Below are 23,396 nucleotides of genomic sequence, written 5' to 3'. Positions count from 1 at the left end.
TAAGTCCCCTTCTATACATAATTTAGAAATCTTTTTCAACCCACATCACTCACAATTTTAAAGAATAACTCCATAATTCTTACATTCTAACAAATCACCTCACTTTTAAACTTTTTAGTTTTTGCAGAGAAATTTTGAAATAAAGCAAACCATTTATTCTTTGTTCAATTTAATATCTTACAACAAAATTTTTATGAAGATTATTGTTTTCACCACAAGTTATCAGCAGTTCTGCTTTCACTCTTGTGTTGCAAATAATAAAGTAATTTGAGCAAAATTAGATCACTCTTGTGCTTTGATTCATGTCCTGGACAGGGCTGTTTAAATATATGTCAGAATTCATGCAATCAGGTCCCCTCCTGCAATTAGTTTCCGACCTATCCACGCAGGAGCACATTGCTGTGCATGACAAGAGGAGGATGCAAAGACAGAGCCCTGCATGTTCACCGGCACTGCAGCAGACAAAAACAGAATGTTCCTCAGCCAAAGGGTGCAGGCAGGAGGCCAAATCCCCTCTGTCTGCTGATGAGGAGCTGAGATCAAATATCACCTGAGCAGCACATAAAGAGTTGCTGGGAGACTGCAAAAGACAAATAAGGCAAGGGGGAGAGGACCTTGATTTGTGTCTGCAGTGCACTGCAGGAGGTGGAGTGGACAGCACAGCTGTATGAGGTTTAGGACAAATGCAGAAGTCCTGTGTGGTTGATGGAGAATACCAAAGCCTTCTCAGCCCATCACCACATTTTTTATGACAAAGGAAAAGTTAACTCCAGGAATCCTTTGTGAGCACTCTGGAAACAGAGGGGAACATGGCTCAGTTGCACCATCGTTTGTACCTGGTCTCTCCAGTGATACCTGCATGTGTTAGTTCTCATAGAAGATACAAATACAAGACCACAATTTACAGTATTTAAAATGAATAGAATAGAATAGAATAGAATAAAATAGAATAGAATAGAATAGAATAGAATAGAATAGAATAGAATAGAATAGAATAATAATCTATTTTAGTTGGAAGGGGCCTACAGTGACCATCTAGTCCAACTGCCTGTCAATTCAAGGGTCACCAAAGTTAAAGCATGTTAAAGGCATTGTCCAAATGCCTCTTGATCATGGGCTTGGGGCATCAATCACCTCAGTAGAGAGCCTGTCACTGTTTGGCCACAGTCATGATAAAGAAATGTTCCCTAATGTCCAAGCTGAACATTTACTGATGCAGCTTTGAGTTATTCCCATACCTTCAGTCACCGGATCCCAGGGAGAAGAGCTCAGCATCTCCTCTCCCCTTCCCCTCCTCTGGAAGCTGTTGGAGAGCAACGAGGTCACACCTCAGCCTCCTCTTCTCCAAACTATACAAACCTAGAGCCTTCAGCTGCTCCTCACAGGACATGACAGCTGGTAAAATAGAAATTAAGTTGGTAAAATACCATGTGTGTCTATATATGTATAAAGAAAGATTACATAAATAGAGGTTATTAAAACATTTTATTAAATTTAAACCCTTCTTATTGATTGCATTTTTCAATGAAAAGCTTTTTGTTCATTTATTCCTCTAAATACAATTATCTTTTATTTCAAGATAAGGAAATCAAATGTAAAATGAAAAATAATTATCTTAAGCTGAACAAAAGGAAAAGGCAGACTGGGGAAACAATCGTGAGGAGTTTTGTGATAATTCTTCTAACAGTTATGAGTGTCAGTTTAGATATTTCTGTAGCATATAAAAATTATTCAAAATAGATGAAAATCTCAGTGGTCTCACTTCTAGTAGCTGCTCTCTCAGCTACTTCTCAGTGTGTGAGTGCTTCAATGCGGAGGAGTTGTTGCATATCCCATCTTCCAGGGACAGGTAATTGTAAAATTTTGATATCTCAAGCCCCTTGCTTGCATGAAATGAAGAAATTTGTAAATGAAAACTATAAGCTCTAAGTATAAGAATGCAGATAAATCCCTTCTGAAAGTTTCTTTTTTATTATTTTATGATTAACTATTTAAAACCTTTTTCTCTTAGATATCTGAAATATATTGGCCTCCTGATGTGATAAACAGGTCTTGTAGGCAAACTACTACACTGATACTTATCATATGCCTGCCTTTCTCCAAGCTTTTGTAATATGAAGGGAACAGAAATGATGAATTCCTTATTTTCAAATTTTCACATTTTTGTGCAACTAGTTTCCATTTTAGAAATCTTTGGTTTTGGGTTTTTTTTTTTTATCCTTACAAATTGAGCTGATGCTCCATTGCAACAACAAAAGCTCAAGTGTTGAATGCAGAAAGCAATTTACCCTTTTTTCCTCTACAGAGGATCTGTCCAGGTCATTACTGATGCATCTGAGGCAATGGCAGTTAACTTCAGAGCAGCGAAATAGAGCTGTTTATTCTTTCCCTTCTCTGTAGCGTGATCTTGCTGTGCTTCTATTGACTGCAGTGACTGTACGGATGAGGCCCTTTACAGAGACACAGCAGGCTTGTAGACCAGCAGTACCAATGTGCTTTTCCTATCCTGAGCAAACAATTTAAAGATTAATGAACACAAGCTCTAATACTATTTCTGGTGCAAACAGTTTTTGTCACACAAACAGAACTGGAAAAGCAGTCTCTTAATAAATATGTTCATTTGTGTTTATTTTTGAGAGGTGAAATGGTCACCACCACCCCACAGAAAGGACAAAACAGATTTTAAACTCACATGGTTGTCATGACAGAGCAAATGGTGTTCTGGCCAAATCTAATAAAAATAATCATTTGACAAAAAGTAACTCTGGAAAATCCCAATGAATAAAAAGCCATTTTTTTAAAAATTGAAATTAAGTAAAAAATACACAAGAATATAAAATAATAGACAGGTTTGATGAAAATAGTTCATGTTCCTGAACCATGCATATTGTTCCTGACTGTTCCATACTGTTCCAACAGTTCTGTACTGTTCCTGAACCTTTTATAATTCCAAGCTAAAGCACTCAATAAGTCAAACAAGATATTTTCACTCAGACATCTTTTTTACTCTCTACCTTTCCCTTTCTGTCTGATTGAAATAAGAAGTGTGCCACTGAGCCATGCATGCAATTAAGTGCTTAATGGTAACCTGGCTTTTAGAATAATTTTATCACTACTTCTACCTTTGCTATTTAGAAAGTTCTCTCTTCATTTTACAGGCTAGACTGCACTTTACAGCTAATTGACGTCATATTTTACATCATACCCTTTTCAAAATTATATGGAAAATTGTGGCATATATTTTCATAAGTCTGGTCTTTTTTCGTTCTTTGTGTGTTTTGTTTAACAGATATGTCAGATCAAGAACAAAGCATGACATTGACATGAGAATAGGGATTCATTCTGGATCGGTTCTGTGTGGAGTGCTGGGCCTGAGAAAGTGGCAGTTCGATGTCTGGTCGTGGGACGTGGATATTGCAAACAAACTCGAGTCAGGTGGAATTCCTGGGTAAGGCAAAGTGTATTTCCCCCAGTCAGAAAACTTTGCCAGCGCATTACACTGTTAACCGTGCCAAGAGATTACCTGTCTTACATCGTTTCACCAACTATGACCTTTTTTTTGCTGTTTTGCAGTTGGCAAGGATTAGTGAGGCTGCAGCCAAAAAAGATAGAAATGGTCTGCTTGTAGAGCCATTTGAAAAGACAAGACAAAAGTATTTATTTTTCTTTGTTACCCTTGATTTTCTCAAAAAGATCAATTTTTTGTTTTCAGCCCTCATAGTCCTCAGAGGTAGCCCAAATTTCCCAGTCAGATGTTGACCATTCATGAGATTTTCCAGGCTTCATTCTCTCACCTTTTTCATTCAAATGATACTATGAGGTAGAAAGCTATAATTTGTTTTATTTCATAATAGAGAAACTGTGGGAAGAATTATGTGTTCGTGGGTCAATAGTCTAATAACAAGTTATGAACAGCAGGATCTCTGGGAAGTCTTTTGAATAATTTGATGCTTTAGTAGATGTTTTGAGATATTTATCTTAACCTGTCTATATGTGAAAATGTATGGTTCTCCACTAAAAATAGCCTAGTTTCTTTCTATGTCTCAGTGGCTGATGTGGCTGATTCACCTGAAAGTTGAATGTTATTGCTGCTTGATTTGGCTTATGTATCCTGCTAGTTTGGAAGCTACAAATCCTAGATTTAAACAGTAGTGATTACAGGAATCTTCTGTTCACTTTCAGTTCCATCTGCCATTATTGGAAGAGGTAGAAAAGATCACCTAGACAATTCCATTTTTAGCCATGTAATTTGGAAGCAATAGCAGCAGACATCTTTATGTGAAAAAAAAATCTAAATGGTGCTGTCACCTTGAATGACAGAGATTTTAAGTCATCAAAACTGAGTCATGTGCTGTCCTCCCTACACACACATCAGGATCTGTCAGAGCTGTCATATTCTCAGGAAATTGGAAGGAAATTTGTTTCATATATTGCAAATGCAGACCCCTTCCACAGTTCTACATAGTAAAGCTTTATTCTAATATATATTCTTGGAATTAGCAGAAAATGAAATTCTGCATGCTTTAAGAACAACTTCTGTACTCTGCATATGTCACCCATGTATAAAATTTCAGAAAAAAATTTCATTGTTTGCTGCTTATCCCACGATAGCCCCAGATGACTAAGAGGATGCTTTGTTCACATGAGCAAATTGATCATCTAAGTTTCACCATTCACACCTGCAAAAAGCCGAGTCTATTGCTGCTAATGTCTGCAAGTCATATGGCTATTAATGAATAACCCAGAAAATGCACAGATAAAATGATGCAGATAAAATGTCTGGCAGGTTTTCAGTCTGTCAGAGCAGAGTGATTTCCTGGATATCAGTGTGCCAGCAGAACAAAGCCTGTGTATGACAGCAATGAACCAAGTCCCTCAGAATATTGATTTACATCAGAGTTTCCTAGCGTGCAGAGCAGATTTAATAGATCAGTTAAGTTCATTTCAGCTTCTCCTTACTTCTCCCTGCCACCAGCATCCATTCTTGTAATGCTGAGGTCATTCCCATTCCTAGAGCAGCTTCACCAGGAAAGCTGCCCCGGGGTTAAGAGCAGTCCTGCTTTCACAGTGTAAAACAAGAGCAAAGATGGACTGCAGCATTTTCCTGAGGCCTTAGTGGAGAGAGGCAGCTGATGGGAAACATCCTTTTACCTAGTCTGAGAGCAGGAAAGAAGGGGCTCAGCTCTTCCCCTCAATGCCTGCCTGTCCCCCTGAGCCCCCATGAGCATGGGTGATGCAGGGAGAGATTGCACCTGACAGAAAGAGCATAAGCCAACAGACCAGCTGCCATGGGAGAAGGCAGTTAGGAGCACTGAGAAAAAAATGGTAATTTCCATTTTTCTGAGAATAAAAATGTGTCCACAACACCTGAGAAGAAAATCTTGTGATCTTGTAATCAGTGACATTCTTCTACCAGGATTCCATTTTCTAATAATTTTTACTTAGTATATCTAGTTATTACTCTCCAGTACTGAATTGCATAAATCCTAGGTAATAATTAATTTTCAATGATGTCTCAATGACAGGTATCATCTAACACTGCGGGCCTGATATGCTTGCAAGAGTAGGTCAGGCAATACTTTTTGACTTCAATACTCAGGTTCCCAATGTACTGTATTTGTAGAAAATGAAGAGGTATCTCTCCACATTTTAAGTTTTTTTTTTAAAGCAAGCAGTACAAAAGGTTAAGCCAGAAAATATTTATTATCTGCCCACTATTTATTAATGTTTGGCCCATTTAAGGATCTCACATTAATAGCTATCTCCATACTCTGGTAAAGCTGTTATCATATCCATCATAAAATCCATATTTCAGGGCTTTATTTCCTAAATTATATTAGTTGAATCTAAAGAGAGAGATAGTCACCTTGGCAACTAGTACATCACTTTTTCTTTCTTTTTTTTTTTCTTTAATTTTATGTTAGTACTTTACTTAAATCAATTTAGCCTATTTGGATTTCTTAGAGCAAGGAAACTCATCATCTTTCTGAGAGGTCACATGCTTTGCTGTTTAAGTCCAGGCCAAAAGTTGCTTATATTTGAGAAACATTTTCACTGGGTTTTATCATGAGTTTTACTGTTTTTCCACTACAAAATACTACTAAACTCTGTGATCAATATAACAACACGACTTTAGAAAGAGAAAGATACACAAAACCTGGGAAAAAGCAGGGAAGTTGAGACAGCTTAAAAATGGCTGGGATACAAATTTATGATCTTTTAATTCGACGTTGATATTTAATGCTCCACATGGACAGTTTGTGCCAAGTTGTAATACTCCTGGGCACTTCACACTGCTGAAATACAACCAGTACTTTATTTTCTATCAATGTATACACATCATATATGCCCTTATAGTCTTTTATTCCATCAAAATATTTTGGAGTTCAGTTCTGTATTAGCATCCTTTGAGTTATAGAAGGAAGTTCCCAAGGGGTGTGCTAGGACCATTTCCTTCACAGGAGGAAGCCAAATTGTGGTGCCTGAGAAAAGCAATGCAGCATGTGTCATCAAGAAAGGATCAAGAATTTCAGCTCACTCTGAATATTAGGAATCTGTATGCAAGTCTGTCTTTCAGAAAGTGACATACATCCAAAGTTTAAAAAATCAGCTGGTTTAAAGAGTCACTACAACTATTTTCTTTGGGCTAGATAAATGCCTAATTAACAGCCATTACTGCATTCATAATGCTGCATTGTACAGTATAGTATAGCCAAGCATGCTGATGGGTTCTAGAGGTGTCTGCAATTTTCCTACATGCAGGAACTTGAAGATTCCTTAAAAATCCAAATTCCATCCAAATTCCTATCATACCATTGCAAAATTTGAGCTCTTTTGCATGTAATCTCTTAAATTCAACTTCACTTTGGCCAAAGTTTATTGAACTCATTGCTCAGTCTTAATAGAAATTATTACTTGCCTTTCTAATTAGTTGCTTGCCTTTGCATAGTTCCCCTATTTCTCTAATTCACTTCAGGTGCAATCAGACTACTAATTTCAAATTTTTAAGGTACCTCAGGAAACTGAAGGAAATTAAAGACCTTCACATAAACTGCTCTAATACCTACCATTTTTTTTTTTCTCTCTACATACTTCCTTGAAGTACAGTTTGCTTTCCCTCAGAATAGTGTTTTACTCGGGAAGGTCTCCCATTAAACTATTAACTATGAGCAAAGGTATCAGGTGTGAATGTCAAAGTGTTTTTTCCTGTGACAGGACTTTGTGCATTAATGACATTTTACTGATGTAAACATGTCTTGAGATTATTTGACCTCAAAAAAAGCTCATGTTTTTAAATGCTACTTAATTTTCATTGTTTGCAATAGAAAACCTTGTATTTCTCCATGATGTTAAACAATATAGAGTTCAAAACCTCCTTCTAACCTATGTGTAGTAGAGCACAATCAGTATTTGCTACTACTTATTTCACTTATTCAGGAGGATTCACATCTCCAAAGCCACTCTGGACTGCCTGAATGGGGATTATAAAGTTGAAGAAGGGCACGGCAAAGAGCGCAATGAATTCCTGAGGAAACATAACATTGAGACTTATTTAATTAAACAACCTGAGGAGAGTCTGTTGACTTTGCCTGAAGATATTGTGAAAGAGGCTGTCAGCTCCTCTGACAGGAGAAACAGTGGAGCTACGTTTACCGAGGGATCCTGGAGCCCTGAACTTCCATTTGATAACATAGTGGGAAAACAAAACGTAAGTCAAACTTCCTTTAATGTCATTGAGATGAATGCATGATTGAGTGCACTTCAACAATGGAGGCCTCAGAGGAGGCACTTCATCTTTAACCTTTATTCTAACGTGTACTGTAACAACAGAGGATTGAACAAATTGTTTCAAGGCAGAAAAAATCATGTATCTAAACTGGGAAAATGCCAGTGAAGCAGAGATTTTGGGTTCATTGTTTTTTTCTTTTTCCCAACTGAAATTAAATGCTACATGGCTTAGTTTTAATTGAACCACTCCATGAAAAAGTAACTAAAAATACATCTAATGTTACTAAACTAGTTGGACCATTCTAGTCAGGGTATGTATCTCATTGCATAGCTTCACTGTAGGGCTGAAGGGATGAGGGAAAGGGCATTTTCCCAGAGGAAAACACGTAGTTTATTGATATATGAGGAAAGGGGGAAAAAAAGCACCTTGTGAAATCAAATTCCTCATTTCTCACTTTTGTAACAATAAATATTAAAACTCATACTCTAAGATACAATTAAAGTTCACTAGCAGATGAGTTAGACTCTAAGGACATCTGTAGCTCAATAGAAATATGAGATGATAGCAACTTCTCCTGATCAGATATTTTCCAAAAGCACTGTATGACTGATTGCCAGAAACCTGGGAACCAACAATTCTTGTATGGTAAAAAAAATCACTTTGTGAAGTCTGGTTGTTTAGAGGAATTAAAGATGGAAAGGTTAAAATGCCCTCAGACTCCACTCTTCTCACTGCACTTGGAAGATTGATGAGTCTTTATGACGCAAGGTCAGCTGAAGTTTTCTTTCATTTTCTTTGAGGGATCTGTAGTGACATGATAAATCCTCTCTTCTGCTGCACATCCCTATTGCTACTTGTCTGAACTGTCTGTTGAACCTTAAGCATTGTTGTGTGGAGGTCTTGCTTGTGTCAACCATCTTCTGCTTCTTACAAATGTGCTCAGAAGTGATTAAATTTCACGATCAGTCAGCCCACAGGAGTGTCTTCATTTCTTCAAACTGAATTTGAGCATGGGACAGTTTGCTGTTATATAAAACACCTGTTTTATATATGTTCTGTACATCTGTGTATCTGCATGTACACTGCCTTACAGTATTCTCTGTATTTTGTTGACCTGTCTCTATATTGTCATTTCATGAGGAATAGAAATCAGGGTGCATGCTGCTGTGAATATCTTGTGATCTCTATTTCTTTCCCTTTAAGATATTCCAATTTATGTAGTCCAAAAAAATCTGTGCAGAGTAGGCTTTTGTGTTTTTGGTCATTTTCTCAGCTAAACCTGGCCTTGATGCTAACAAAGACAAAGAAAAAAAAAAAAAAAAGGATTAGTGGGTTTCTCCAATTATTGATCAACTCCTAGTACTAGTAAAAAGGCCTTGAAAGTAATTGAAATAGGCATTGCTTAACAGTCTCTTTAAAACTTTTTTTTTCTTATGGTAATAAACAATCTACTTTTAGAACAGTTTCTCACAGTTTTTTTAAAAAAATTTGAAGTGGTGTTGGGAAAAGCTGTAATTTTATGTAACACAGTTTAACAGTAAGCTTTTGGTGGAGACAAGATTTTAAAAATCTGCTGTTCTATGTATGATTCAATTGTTATGTAATTCTTAATTTACAGTTGAGACAATAGGCAGTAGTGTTCATAAATAATGTATTCTAGCTAAAAAATGCAGATGATAGATTTAAATTATACTAGGATGTAGTAGCATTTTCCAGAGGTGTGTCAGTCTTGGACAGAATAAGCATTTAATAACACTAATTAAGCAGCTTAAAGGTCACTGTCAGCAGCAGGCTTTGAGAATTGTAGAAGCAGCAACCCAGCAGTGAATCACTCTGTATGTTTGAATATTTGCCAATAGAATTTAAATTATTTCTTTACCCAACACAAATTACAACAAAATTTGAGCAATTGATCACATGTATCTTACTTTTAACTCTAGTTATGTTAGGAAGCATGTGAAAAGAAATCTCTGGAGTGTTCTTAAGCCAAACTCAAATTTATCCCAATCCACACTCATTGCCTCAAACTTGTGTTCTATGAGAAGCCTGAATCAGTGAATTGTAGATGTGTTCATGTGAGTAAGAAACAAATAACCAGTGTTTATATAGGCAGTCACAGATATAAGCAAAAACTACACCTACAGCCCAAGTATCACTATGTGCTCTTGCTCTGATCGTGAGGTAAACCAAGGTTGCAAGTTCTTGTCTGAAATTCAGACATTCCCAATATAAATGGAGGTTTCTGTGAAACAAGTGTCTGGGCTTCTTTCTTAAAGCAAAGAAAATTGGACAGAAGTTACTTTATTTCAAAAGAGTAAAGGCCTCTTCCTCTAGAATGAATTAATGGCTGTTTAAGTTGGATTTCTTCCACATACCTTACAAAAGGAGTAGCTGAAAGCATAACATGGTCACTGGATGTACTGGTGGAGGCACCTGATGGGCCTGTCAGGATGTGAATTAGGAAAAACAGCATATTAAAATGTCTGTCTTCTATAGGTGTAGTTTAGTAGTTGCACTGAAGCTTAACAGTGAGCACAGAAATGATACTAAAAGCTTGCCAAGATGACAGACAAGTCCAAACAAAAGGGTGGAAATCAGTTCAAAACCAAGGTACCCACGTGTTACAGGTACCCCATTGTTATTGTTGTTATTTCTGGGCTGAGATGCCCCAGCACTCCCCAGCTGTCCTCGCCACTGACCAGTGGTACATGGTGTCCCTGTGTCTTGTGCCACATCTCCTGCCTCCTGACTATTGTCCCGTCCCCAAAGCATCTCTGCTGACCACAGCTACATATGATTGGGTAACTGAAAGTATCTGGAGTGTGTATTGGAAGAAATAGGAGTATAGACACTGAGCATGTAGACACCAAACCTGTACATACCCTCATTTAGGTGTTTTCCTCTTGAGCTAAATCCTATCTGCAACCTGTGTTTTTTAGCATTTGAGCTTTTATTTTCCTATGCCCTTCCAAAACCTGATGCTCGCAGTATGAAAATAATAATTTGAAACCTTCCTAAGTTTTTCTAAATGTCACATATTAAACATTTCCCTTCTTGTTGAGAGCAAGATGCTTGGACTTTTTGCAGGAAAACTTCCAAGAAAGAAGTAAAATCTAATCTAAGCTACCTTTTAAAGTCTCTATAAAATGTGTCTAAAGTTGCAGTTTTATTTGTTTGTTTTAATTCATCTTCTATCAGTTTCAGATGTAAGTTTGGTTAGGTTTTTGTTTTTGTTTTTTTTTTTTTTTAATAGAACTTTGTGTTTGTTCCTGAATGATGAATGGTTATTGTCAGCCTCAGAAAACTTCAAAAGTCCATTGTAGAACTCATAGCTGTGTCTTCCATGGAGCTGCTCACAAAAGTGTAGGAGAGATAACAGGAAGAATCAATATTTCTTTGTGCTTGCATGAAGAAGTCTTAAGAGATGCAGAGCAAAGAGGGGGATAAGAGACAAAATGTCGTTAGGACTTATTCTTGAGACTATAATTTGCATGATTTTTTTCCATTTTTTTATTTCTAAATACAAAGAAGCAGTTTTCTTAAGTACATGCATGTATATGACGGAGAGAAAATGATGAAACACAAATATGAATTTCCTTGTTATACTGAAAATATAAATGCAAATTCAGAGTCTATTTTTTCAAAATACTACAGGCACCATGGCCATAGTGGTGATATTATGTCATGTTCATCTACCATGAGCTGTAAAACACTTCATACATTCAGCAAGGAGACAAGCCTTCATATCAATCACAGAAAAAAATGGAATTTTAACCAAAATATAGTCACTTACTAGGATGAACTGAGATTATTTGCATTGTATAAATAAAACAAAATGCTCATCAAAAACATTAGGGACATTCTCCACCCTTGTTTCCAGTGCAGAAGCAGAAATACAAGGTAATTCTGAGGAATCAATTTACACGCCACCATCTGATGTGATCTTACCCTTTAACAGGGACTTCAGACACACTCATGCCCACTCAGCCACCAAAAATTGATAAAAGCTTTTCTTCCTAGATCAGTTTAATAAGAGATAGGAGTACTTAAACTAAAGTAGTGTCACAGTGTGTAATAATATAGCATTTATCCACTTGCCTTGATTGTTTCCTCCAAGGCCAGGATAAGAATTCAGACATATCTGAAACCTAAGCATGAGAAAAGTTTGTTTGACACTGTTTTTTTCTCCTAATGTTGATAATACTGATTTGCTTGACAGAAGAAGGGAGGTTTCGAGTAGAGTGCCATCCCAAACCTTCTCTACTGAAGTCCTTTTTTTATTAAACAAACAGGAAAACTGCTTTTCACTTTGAAACAGAGAGAAGATTTTCTGCCTGTATTTTGGGATCTTAAATTACTGTTAATAAAATGGAAAATGAAATACTATCTGTGACTAAGAGTCCATTGACTTGATTTTAGGATTGTAAGGAAAGATGTCACCTGGGCTTTGGCAGTGGGTACCCGAGACCCTTCCTGTGTTTTAATGTGCTGCCCAAGATTCATTAAAATATGTTTGTTTACTATGGTTTGAATATCAACAAGGAAAACCTCCCTATAGTATTTGCCCAATGTAATCCTGTGATACAAAAGAATTGGCTTTCCAGGGGCATCTGGTGACAAAACATCCAAAGCTCCTGTTTCAACAATGCCCAGTAGGAGTTAGAGCTGAAGGTCTTTTTAGGAAGGACCTATGGAATAACTTTTCTCAGGCAGAATTTTATTTCCCACCCATAATAATGCTGAAATGTCTTATGCTATGATGTATGAAGTTTCACATCCTCTCCATTCATTAACATTTCTTAACCCTTGGGAATATTACAGTAGTAGAGTTTCTTTTCCCATTCAAGTGGGAAAGAGCTGCTTCATTGTGGTTTGTGTCATGAAATGGCACCATAAAATGGGAATGAGTTATTCTCTTTATGAAAGCAAACTGTAACTCTTTGCTGAAGACAAAACACCCTTCATACTATATCTGGTAGAATTCCTTTGCGAAGCAAAAGTATTTTCATTTTTTTCTTTGATTAGTCATTGAAATACCAAAGGAATAATGCATTTGAGATTATATTTTAAATACTAATATGAATTACAGTTAAATTAAATCATATAGCCTAACTGTAATGTAGATTGGCTGAAATTTACCAGTAGTGAAGAAGAAAATATCTGAAAACCCATGCTGAAGTAATCAGAAATGTCACCTTCTTCACTCCTGACTAAGTGATCTGTTCCTTAACTACACACATCCAGTAACTTTGAGATAAGAAAAATGTCACTAGTCCTGTGTTGTGGGTTTTGTTTTATATGGCTTCCATTCTTATTTATTAAAACACACCATCGAGTCAGATATCCTGCTGTGATTTTGGTGTGTACTCCCCTCATGCATGCTTTAATAATTAAATATCAGATTTGGAAAGTGGAATATAGTCCTAATGCTCAGTGCAGCAACAAACCTCCTAGCCTGTAAAACGGAAGGCATTAAAATGCTCCCCTTAATGTACTGTATGTGTCTAGTGGAACAGAGTTATTATTTTACACTTCTATAGGTTTCATTGAATGAATTGCATGGAATGCTATAATGGTTTGCAATGCAACATGAACTAAAACATTGCATTTTTAACCCAAGGGGACCAGCAGGTTTATTCTGTTTGCATGTGCTTTCCCCTAGACTCTGGCTGCCCTAACAAGAAATTCAATAAATCTGCTTCCAAACCATCTTGCACAAGCTTTGCATGTCCAGTCTGGGCCTGAGGAAATTAACAAGCGAATAGAGCACACCATCGACTTACGGAGTGGCGATAAATTGAGAAGAGAGCATATCAAGCCTTTTTCACTGATGTTTAAAGACTCCAGCCTGGAGCATAAGGTAGCTGGGGCTTGGTAGCTGCATTATTCACAACTCAAATTGTAATAAATGTTCACTGAAGTAGAAAAGCTGTAGGCTCTGGCTTGTGTTGTTTTTTCTTGCTTTCTTTTTCTTTTTCATTTTGTTTCAATTTTCAGAAGGTGGGGCTGAGCTAGAGTTCATAATACACGGTGACATGATGCAGGTGCTATAATGCTGAAATGATTGCATTTCGTTGTTGGAAAATATGTACACTGAACGAACTCAGTTTCTGAAAACAGCAACCACTGGCTGGGTTGAACTTGGTATCGAGTACAAGCAGTTTTCTGCCAGATGACAGGTTACTTTGGCACTAACAATAATTGAGCATATTAAAAAACTTAGATTTCTATTAAAATATATATATATATTTATATAGATATGTTCCTTCCAATTAGTCATAGAATCCCTCTGATGTCCTTTATGCAGCTGCAATATTTATTTCAAGTCAAGAGTAATTTCTCAAGTCTCTGTTTTAAACATCCTTCTTAAAAAAACTGTTTCTAACAGCTAAATATGGTTCCTGTCTTTGCTGCTTCTCAACAGCAATATGATCTCATTAACTTCTCTTTCAGTCTACGTCCAGATGTAAATTATAAGTTTTAAAAGATAAGGTAATGGGAGAACACTCCTTGAAAGGTGATGGCACAGAGTGAAGTTGCACAGATCTCAAATAATTTCATTGACTTGCTTTGATAATCTCATATGCTATGACAGTGCAGCAACAGCAGGTCTGCAATACTATGTGCACTTGACTGAAAGGAAATAAAAATAGCGAGGAATTGAAAGCATTGAGGCTCACTTCTCCACCATCACTCTAACTTCCACTGGAAAACAGACATTTTTACTTGATTTATGAGAGACTAGTCCTCAGCAAGACTGATTAGTGAGAGTTTTATCATGACAACTGGAAAAGAAAAATTCTGCTTGAAGTATACGTAAGCCCTTATTGCTCTAGTAATCTTGTAGAAGAAATAACAAATGTTTGCTAAAACAGAAATACAAAATTGCATTTCCTCATGAGGATATTTACACTGAGACACAAGGTAGAACCCCCAAAACCAAATTATCCACAAATAATTATCTGCTGAAAAGGAAGATATGAAGATACTTCTTTCAGTGCAGTTATTGTGCGAAGCTGACAGGGACCCAGAGCAAGTGAAATTCATGATCTCCTATATCAAATGAATTACTACATAAAGTCCCAGAAGTCATGAATAATCTTTAATCTTTTCAAGACACAAGAAAAAAAAGATATGGTGAAAGAATCTGATTTTTTTTTTATTAAAGGAGGAAACAGCCTGATCACAAACAACTTGATGAATGAGAAAACTTGTTAGGGGCTCACCTCGCCTTACTGCACTATTTAATCACATAAGGCCTGAGCATGGGCTGGTGTAAAAGGGAACTGCCCAGAATCAGATCCCATATGCAGAAAATAAACTTTCTTATTATTTTATGTTTCACAATTGTCAGCCACAAAGAAAAACTATAAGGGTAGTCTAGAATTCAATTTAAATGCAATTTAAGAAATTAAAAAAGATCCATGCCCTAATCCATCACATTACATAGGTCAGATTTAAAACATTAATAAAGTTTTTAATTGCATCTGAATGAAAAAAAAGTCTATTTAAAAGTTAAAATTTCAGCAGGTTTGCTACATTTTCTTCCCAGTAAGATATTTTTCAGTGGAGAATTGGGCTGCAGTGTTTGGAGAATTATGCTTTCATTCAATATTTCCTCAGGTGTTAGTCCCAACTATTGCACAGGCAATAGAAATATAAAATCTGTTCAGCAAAGTTGACTGAATCTTCTTTCTGTTCCAAAAATTAATCTGGTTTCTCATATTAGGAAGGAGTAAAGTTTTAAAAAATATCACTACTGCTTTATTTGTTCTGGTACATCCCCCACCAACAGCTGGACAGCCTCTGGTTAGCATTCCCCTTGCTTCTGCTCAGGGTGCTGTGACATCATGAGTGTGCTCAGATAGTTATGGGAAATGTACCAGGATACAGAGGAGTTATGTGGATTAAGGGAAGATGAATCATGAATCATAGTGTCCTCTTTGTTGTAGATAGGAGCAATTATCTCATAGGACAGCACGGAAAATGTTCCTTTCCTCCTGCATGCCTGTACACTAAGTACAGGTTTGTCCTTATCACCTTAGTGTTTAACCATAGGTTTCAGGAAGTCATGGAAAAAAGTAATATTTGAATTATTTTCCTGCAGAAAGTAGCTATTTCCTCCATGCCATGTTGTTACTACCACTTTCTCCCTTCTTCAAGTCCATTTAGGAAACACAGCAAATTCAGGTTTAAATAGCTGAGATCCTGGCCAAGAAGCGTTACCTTTACCTTGTATTAATGTTCTGTACCTCAAAGGATAGAAAAGTGAGCAACCACATGAACAATAAACTATATTTCTTCCTCTTGCATTAGTAACAGGACTACCTTGATGTGGGATCATAGGGTGACATGAATAGATCTGAAATGAAAGACTGGGCTTCTGTTTAAATAGTCTGCGTTGGTTTGAATTTTTTTTCACTATAAAGCAATTCCAGATATCAGGTTTTCACGAAACATGAAATTTATGTATTTCTTCCTTTAAGATTTCAAAAAGTTAGAAAAAAAAAACCCCAAACAATTCTGGAATCAACATGCACAAAAGTACCATGGAGCTAGCACAGATCCTGGTTTATATTGGTTTAGATATGTCAGTGCAGTTTAAACCACTGGAACATCTTCCCACTCCTCTCTTCTGTCATTGTTCTTTGTCCTTCTGTGGTGATAGGATAAATGTGTATTCCACAGCAAGCAGTAGCAGTTGCATTAGAGAATGGGTTAACTCTCTGAGGGATTATGTGTATTTCCATAGGAATTCTGCAATATTTCATTTTTCACAGGATTTGTGCAGGACCCCACCTGGTATATTTTATAGATTCTTTACTGAAATGGACTAGTCATTACTAACCTGCATTTCACTCGTTAATGCTTGATATGTCATTTAGAAACAATTCACGCTCAATTTTACTAGAGGTTTTTTTTCACAAATAGCATGTAGGCAGGTGGAGCAACTCATCACAGGAAAGTACTCCTGATGGTAGCATGAAAATATACTAAAATTTCCAATTATATAATAGTTCATAGGAAAATCTGATACTACTTCAGATTATTCCAATAATTAAAAGTTATCATCATTATGATCTCTCTAAATATCAGCAACTTTAAAATATACATACCATGTACTTTCATACAGGGTAAAGTAGAGGTACAGGACAGGGAATTTTACATGCTGGTAGGGATTTATTAAAGAAAGTTTCCAATGTAAATGTTTGTATAAAGATATTCAAAGTCTTCCTGCATATCTCTGCTTGGATTAGAAAGCAGGCTGGGTTTAGACATGAAACATTTACGTATTTTCTGTGAGGTGAGCACACTGGAAATATCAAAAGAGCTTTGAATTTCAAAGTACATGTTTTCTTAGTTCAAATAGTAGACCTAAATATCTGAGTTTCTCTGTTTCAGCATTTCTGACTGGTAAGATAAATAGAAATTACATGAGTAGGAAAACAATTTTGCTCTTCCTGCTTGCTGTATCTCAACAGACACAGGCATCACCTCCTTCCTTCAACTCAGAAACTTCCAGTTGCAAGGAGGTCTGCAAGAGACGCTGTCTCTGTGCCTGTTCAGCAACATTTCTATTGTTGGTCAGCAACTGGATCTCTGTCTACTCTTTGGTCTTCTCAGGAGGTCCTTTCCTCTTCTGTCTTAGACTTCTTGAAACATATTCTTCCATTCCTCTCCTGTATTACAGAAACTTTTCCAACATTACTCTGATGAAGAACAAACCTGTGCTCCCTTTTCATCTCTAAGGTCCTCTCTGAGTCAAAGAGCAGCAGTGAGAATAAGATAAAAAACCTTCCTCCCCAGTGCACAAACCTTTTCTTTAGGGGAACATGTTAAGCCTGTCATATTACTGGTGCTCCCCTTTCAAAGAGGCTTTGGAAGAGAAAGGTGAGGAACAAGCAGCTTTACTCAACAGAATAATCTTGGCCTTTCTTAGTTTCAGCCATCAGGCTGGGCAAGAACATAAAGAGTTCCCTCCCAGCAGTGCAGATAAATGGCCCAAGCCCCATGGGAGCCTTCACTGGGCCATGAACAAGTCACACCAGCACAGGTGGCTCTGTGGGGTGCTGCAGGGAAGGTTTTCACTGCAGACAAAGTCACATTGCAATTCTTCCTACCAGTCTACACCGCTCTGGTTGGCTACATGCCTCCCCATGATTTTTGAAGGGCCTTGAGGCTTAGTGAATCCTTCAATTACTTCTCCAAGTCATTAAGGGGTAGACTGCTATAGAGCTGCTACATTTATCATTTATGTCAGTGCTGCCTAGGGATGCCAACAATTCCTCATCACAATGTTGCTACTGATTAGAACACAGCATCCATCCTTTTGACATAATGCTCAACACAGCAGGCCATTCTATGTTTGTGTTTCATTCATCTAGTTTGCCTTAATTTCCCTATGGAACAGTTGGGATTTCATGTTATATTTTAAGGAAAATACCTTTCTTTTTCCCTATTTAAAAAAAGCCCTGGTCCATTATTTATGCAGACTGATGCAGTTCTGCTTCCTTGCACATGAAGTCAGTGTCAGTGCATCTGGGGTTCCAGCAGCAAAATGAAGTGGAATTACCTGTGGCCAATATCAAAACTCATGCCAAAGTGATACTGCCAACAGCAGACACAAGGTATAATCACAGGAGAGGAGGAGTCAAAATGAGGAACACCAGCAAATGAACCCCCTCTCTTACTCATGGCAAATAAGAGCAGGGAAGTGAAACCATTTTTCCATCTGGCAGCTTGAGACTGTTTTGATCAGATGTTTATGCTGAGACAATGTCTCAACCAAAGGTCCATGTAGGGAAAATACTCCAAGTCTAGCTAGGATCTCCCTTCAAGAGCAAATTACCTATGAAATCCAGTTCAAAGCTGCAAAGCTGGACTCTCTCAGTGTATGTTCTTGACACATTTTTTTTTTTAATATTATAATGATTTCTAGGCATTTATAACAACAGTTTTCCCTATTTCCAAATTTCTGGAGAGGGATTCTGGTATCTGATATTGCTTTGACTATTTTAAACTTTTTTTCTAGCCCTTTGAAACAGCAAAGGCTTAAACACAATGAAGTTATTGTTTAGAGGAAGAAAAATGACTGGGGCAAGCCTTTGCAGGATTTCTTGTAAACAAAGAAACTTTGGTGGCATCCATAAAGATACAGAGAATTACAAAACATATTCCTATGGACTAATCTTCATCTGCTGTAAACAGCTCCAGTTTAATTGAATTAGCAATGATACACAACAGCTGAGGATGTGGTTATTATTTCCACTTTAACTGAACCACTGTGGTCTATCGATGTGTCTGTTACTCCATTTCTTGGTAATTTCCATTAAAAAAGGAACCTGATAGTATTCTCAGTTGTTTGATATGCTGGAGAAAAATATTTTTTCAATAAATCTTTATAATAATGCACCTCAAATAGTCTTTTACATTTGGAGAATGCCCATATCACCAAGTTTCCACACAGCCTCTGACTTTGTTAGGATACAGAGTGTCAGCATCCCAGCATCCCAAATAGTCATAGAATGTTCTAATTGCATAATTTTCTTAAAAAAGAAAATTAGAAAAAATAGCAGACCAGCCTCAATTTGGCCATCATGGAGACATCTCTGTGCCATCATGCACACAGAGTCACAGATGACTCCAGTGCTTGTCTTCATGTGAGGAAATTTGTGGTTTCTCTGGTTATTACATATTTTATAAGCAATTAAATGTTTAGTATTCTATACAGCAGCACAAGCTCCTAGTGTCTACCTCAGGATTTTTAAAGCAAATAATTTTGAACAAAGCAGGACTCTTTTGTATTTCAAATTACAGATTTTTGCTGTGTTGGTTAAAAAATTTTACCAGATTATTAACAATTTATTTGATGGGTTTTATTTTCAAACAAAAGTCAGGTTTATTGATTTATTGGTGCACTGTGCTAATTTTCCCCATGTCTCCTATATGCATCAGGCTTAATGAAACTAATTCATGTATTAACAGCTAATTTATTTTCTGTGTGTGTGTTTTTTTTTTTTTTTATTCTAGTATTCTCAAATGCGGGATGAAGTATTCAAATCAAACTTGGTGTGTGCATTTATTGTTCTGGTATTTATCACCGCTATCCAAAGCTTGCTCCCTTCTTCCAGGTAAATACAGAAATATATCTCTAGATATCTGAAGGCGGCCTTAGGGACGCAGTGGAATAACATTTTTAGGATTGATGTGCAATGAACCAATAAAATCTGCTTGTTACCAAGAAGTGTTTGGAAATACTTGTTCACTTTTTTTGTAATACTAACTCCTTTTTTACCACAATATCTACAGCTACATGTTTTCAAGTGAGACAGAAGCATGTACTGATGTTATATTGTTATGTTTTCAAGTAGAACTACCACCAAGTTAAATGGAAATTTAAGTTACAAAAATTTGCCACAGTATGTCCTCGTGAAACATGATCCAGAGCAATAGCTGTGCCTCTTTGCTAAGTGAATGATAATCACCTTGGGTATCAGTGACTCTCTTGGTTTTGTTTAATAAATGCTTCGTAAGAGAATTGTACTGCTTGCTTTGCTGCTGACAATGTGATTTGCCCAGCTGGGAAAAGCAGTCTCAGGCCATTAATAAGCACGAGGGCGATCTGGTAGATCTGTTTTCACTTTGCTCTCCTTTGAGGCTGACCAAGCAATATATTCCTATCAAGGTGATGAAAATCTGACATAGATGAGACCTCGGTGTCCACATTTCACAGACTCAAACATATCATTTGGCATTTTTGTCTACAATTTAATAATGAGATCACAAGAGTATGTGCAAGGACTGAGGTCAGTTTTCTAGAACAGGACTGCCACTGTAACAACCCTCTGGTCCCATTTGGTCTTTGACAGAGCCAGTGTTAAAAGAGAATGCTCAGAATAAGATATTTCTTAGGTAGTTTCTAGCACTCAGATGAACCTTGACTTATGGTTGACAGTAGAGTACAAGAAATAAGATATTTATTGTGTTACAGTAGTGCAGCAAGATTTCTTGGATCATTTCTGGAAGACTTGAGTTACCAGGTTGATGTCTGAGAACACCAAAGTGGTGTTAGGTGCAGGCAGACAACTACATTCTGTAGCAGTTGTGTCTCATATGTTTTATAATTCTCAGCTGAGAAAGTACCCAGAGTAGTATGTGACCTTCTGTTGTTCCTTATGTGCTATATTGCCCCTAGTAAGTTTGTTTGCTTTTTAGAAGTTCTTCTCCCAGTACACATTTAAAGTTCTTCACTTCTGGTAGATGTTTTTGTTTGCTTGTGTGGTTTTTTTGTTATATTTTTTCCTCAGTATGTGCAAGAAGATTTATGGATCTTATTAACAGAACCTGTTTTCCAAAAAGATTTCTGCTGCTATATCAATCACTGCCATACCAGATTAAAAAAAAAAAAAAAAAAAAAAAAAAAAAAAAAAAAAGGACATTTTTTTTTCTACCTGCACAGATTCATCTCTGTTAACTCCTGTGAGGGTGTTTAGTCCATTGGAGTGAAGGGGAAGGAGTCACAAAAACACATTGCCTGCAGCTATCTCACCTCCTAGTTTCTCATCTTGCCAGTAGTCTTGTGTTTTTCCCTGAGGACCTTTTTGTCACTGAATGTTAAAGAGGTTGCAAATACAAATAGGTCAAAATTAAGATTAGATAAATTCCTACAAGAAAAGATCAGTAGAGGTTTTTTTTAAAAAATATGACCTTGTCTTCAAGAATGCCCTGAAAGGTTGATTGCTAGAACCTTGGAAGATATTTAGGGAAAGGATATTTACCACTACCCCTTTTGTGAGAGCAGCTTTGGAGACACATGGGTGTTTTATGGCCGTTCCTATGTTCTGTCAGGAGCTGAAGATCACTGTCAAGGCTTAAGGAGACAAATTCTGGTCTTGTTTTTTTTTAATGTTCTCATACCCTGCTTCAAAAAATGTGTTTCAGTTTTTTAAAAAGCATGCCTGTCAACAGATGAGAAACTCTAAAATAACAGGATAGGGGTTTTGAGTGAGAAGGTTTCAATATGCTTAAACATATTGGATGAGAAAATAATCTGGAAGTTCAAATTTTCTAAGTTCCAGTTCTAAAAGCAGTTCAAGGTGTGAGCAATTGAACAAACTATCACAAAGTTAGACAGGATTTAGATTCAGAGAATACTTGAAATAACTGCATATTCATTTGTTACACCTCTGGTAAATATCAGAGAAATAAAATACTAGGGTGGAAAACCATGGAAATAGTTTCCATGAAACCACTAACAAACTATTATTCAGTCCTCATGGTAACTTACCCACTTCCTAAAGACACATATAAGAGTTTTGCAGTGTTTCAGATTTCTGTTGAACAAGGATGAAATTTTGTATTTACTTAAGTAGACGTGTGAATATTTTTTGAGCTGAGTTTTTTGGTTTCTGAAAATTTGGTGGAAATATTATTTAAATTGTCATAGAACATATATTACTAAGGTTCTTTGGGGAGTTTCCCAGAGAGTTTACCTTAGTCTGTGTGTTAAAGAAGGGAATCATATCTCAAATCTAATAGGTATGGAAGTTTCAGAATTTTATCTCAGTTTATATCTGTCTCCCTAAGGATAAATGTTTGATCCATTCATGCATTTTTCCCTGACAGGGCAGATGCACATGAATTTAAAAATCTTTACAATAGTTTTCATTCTCTGAAATATGGAGTTGGGGAAATTACTGTGAGATAAACTAATGTCATATTTTTTACCATAACTGTCCTTTATGAAACCATTATATTACATTGCCAACTTTGCAGTGATTCATCTTCTCCATCTGAGAGGCCTGGGAGTGTCATCAATTTCCTGCAATGAACTATTTATATGCTCACGTGGACAGTAGGTCTTACTAGACTAGACTGCTGAGATACTCTTACTTCTGCCCATTTTTCACTGGGGTATTCTTGTGAAGGAAAAGAAAGCAAACTTCAAATTATTATTAAACACTTGCATCTTCTCTTTTACGTAAGTTTTCCTTTTGGGTCAAATCAGTTGATTTGGGACTGTACATCAGAAAGAGGGAAGGCAAAAGCTCTTTTCAAACTCACTTGATCTTGGCAGTAAAAGAAACCTGAAAAGAAAATCAATTGGTCTTGAACCTCTTCTTGAATGAAAGGGTGATCCAAGCCCAGTGTCCCAGTTCTGGGAGAAGTTTATGGACAGAAAATTATTAAAGTTTTTTGTTCGGATTCCTCTAACCTTGTCTATGAATTTTATTGTACTTGATCATATCAGTGTACTCTCATCAAAATCTTAGCACAGATACTTGTTAATCTCAGAGGTCATACTATGCCACCTTCAGTTTAATTTTTAAATCAAACAGGCTTAGGCAAGACACAAGCACACCAATCTCCAACTGAACAGAAGAAGAGGAAAAAAAAATTGTTTCCTATAAATTTATTGTGAACAAATACAAGGTCTCAGTTTCTCAGGGACATAAGCAGTTTATTATGCAATTTTGGGTTTATATCCCAGACTTGGGTGTGTAGATGCTCCCTTTATAGTATCTTAATTCAATAACATGGGTCTTACATGTAGAGTTTGGCAGCCCAAAATAAGTGCTAATGTTTAGTGTCCTCAGGCTGGACCTCTTGAGGCTTGATCCTAATCTTTCTGAAGGCCTGAATTTGCTTTCATTCAGAGCTGGATCAG

At 36.7% G+C, this 23,396-nt stretch overlaps 1 protein-coding gene across 3 annotated transcripts in view; it reads left to right on the top strand.

Annotated features, from left to right (window-relative positions):
* ADCY8 (adenylate cyclase 8) overlaps positions 1-23,396 on the top strand; it is a 117,846-nt gene that overhangs the window by 68,420 nt on the left and 26,030 nt on the right. Inside the window, exons 6-9 of one of the 3 annotated variants that reach the window (XM_053958832.1) lie at positions 3,290-3,448; positions 7,438-7,708; positions 13,392-13,589; positions 19,760-19,860. In XM_053958832.1, coding sequence (XP_053814807.1) covers positions 3,290-3,448; positions 7,438-7,708; positions 13,392-13,589; positions 19,760-19,860 — 729 coding nt within the window. The remainder of the gene's footprint in view (positions 1-3,289; positions 3,449-7,437; positions 7,709-13,391; positions 13,590-19,759; positions 19,861-23,396) is intronic. The other 2 variants (XM_053958845.1, XM_053958838.1) reach the window with 2 other exon arrangements.

Source organism: Vidua chalybeata, chromosome 1 (genome assembly GCF_026979565.1).
Source record: "Vidua chalybeata isolate OUT-0048 chromosome 1, bVidCha1 merged haplotype, whole genome shotgun sequence".
NCBI lineage: Eukaryota > Metazoa > Chordata > Aves > Passeriformes > Viduidae > Vidua > Vidua chalybeata.
The sequence above is the reverse complement of the archived record's forward strand: the minus strand, read 5'-3'. Positions and strand labels throughout refer to the sequence as shown.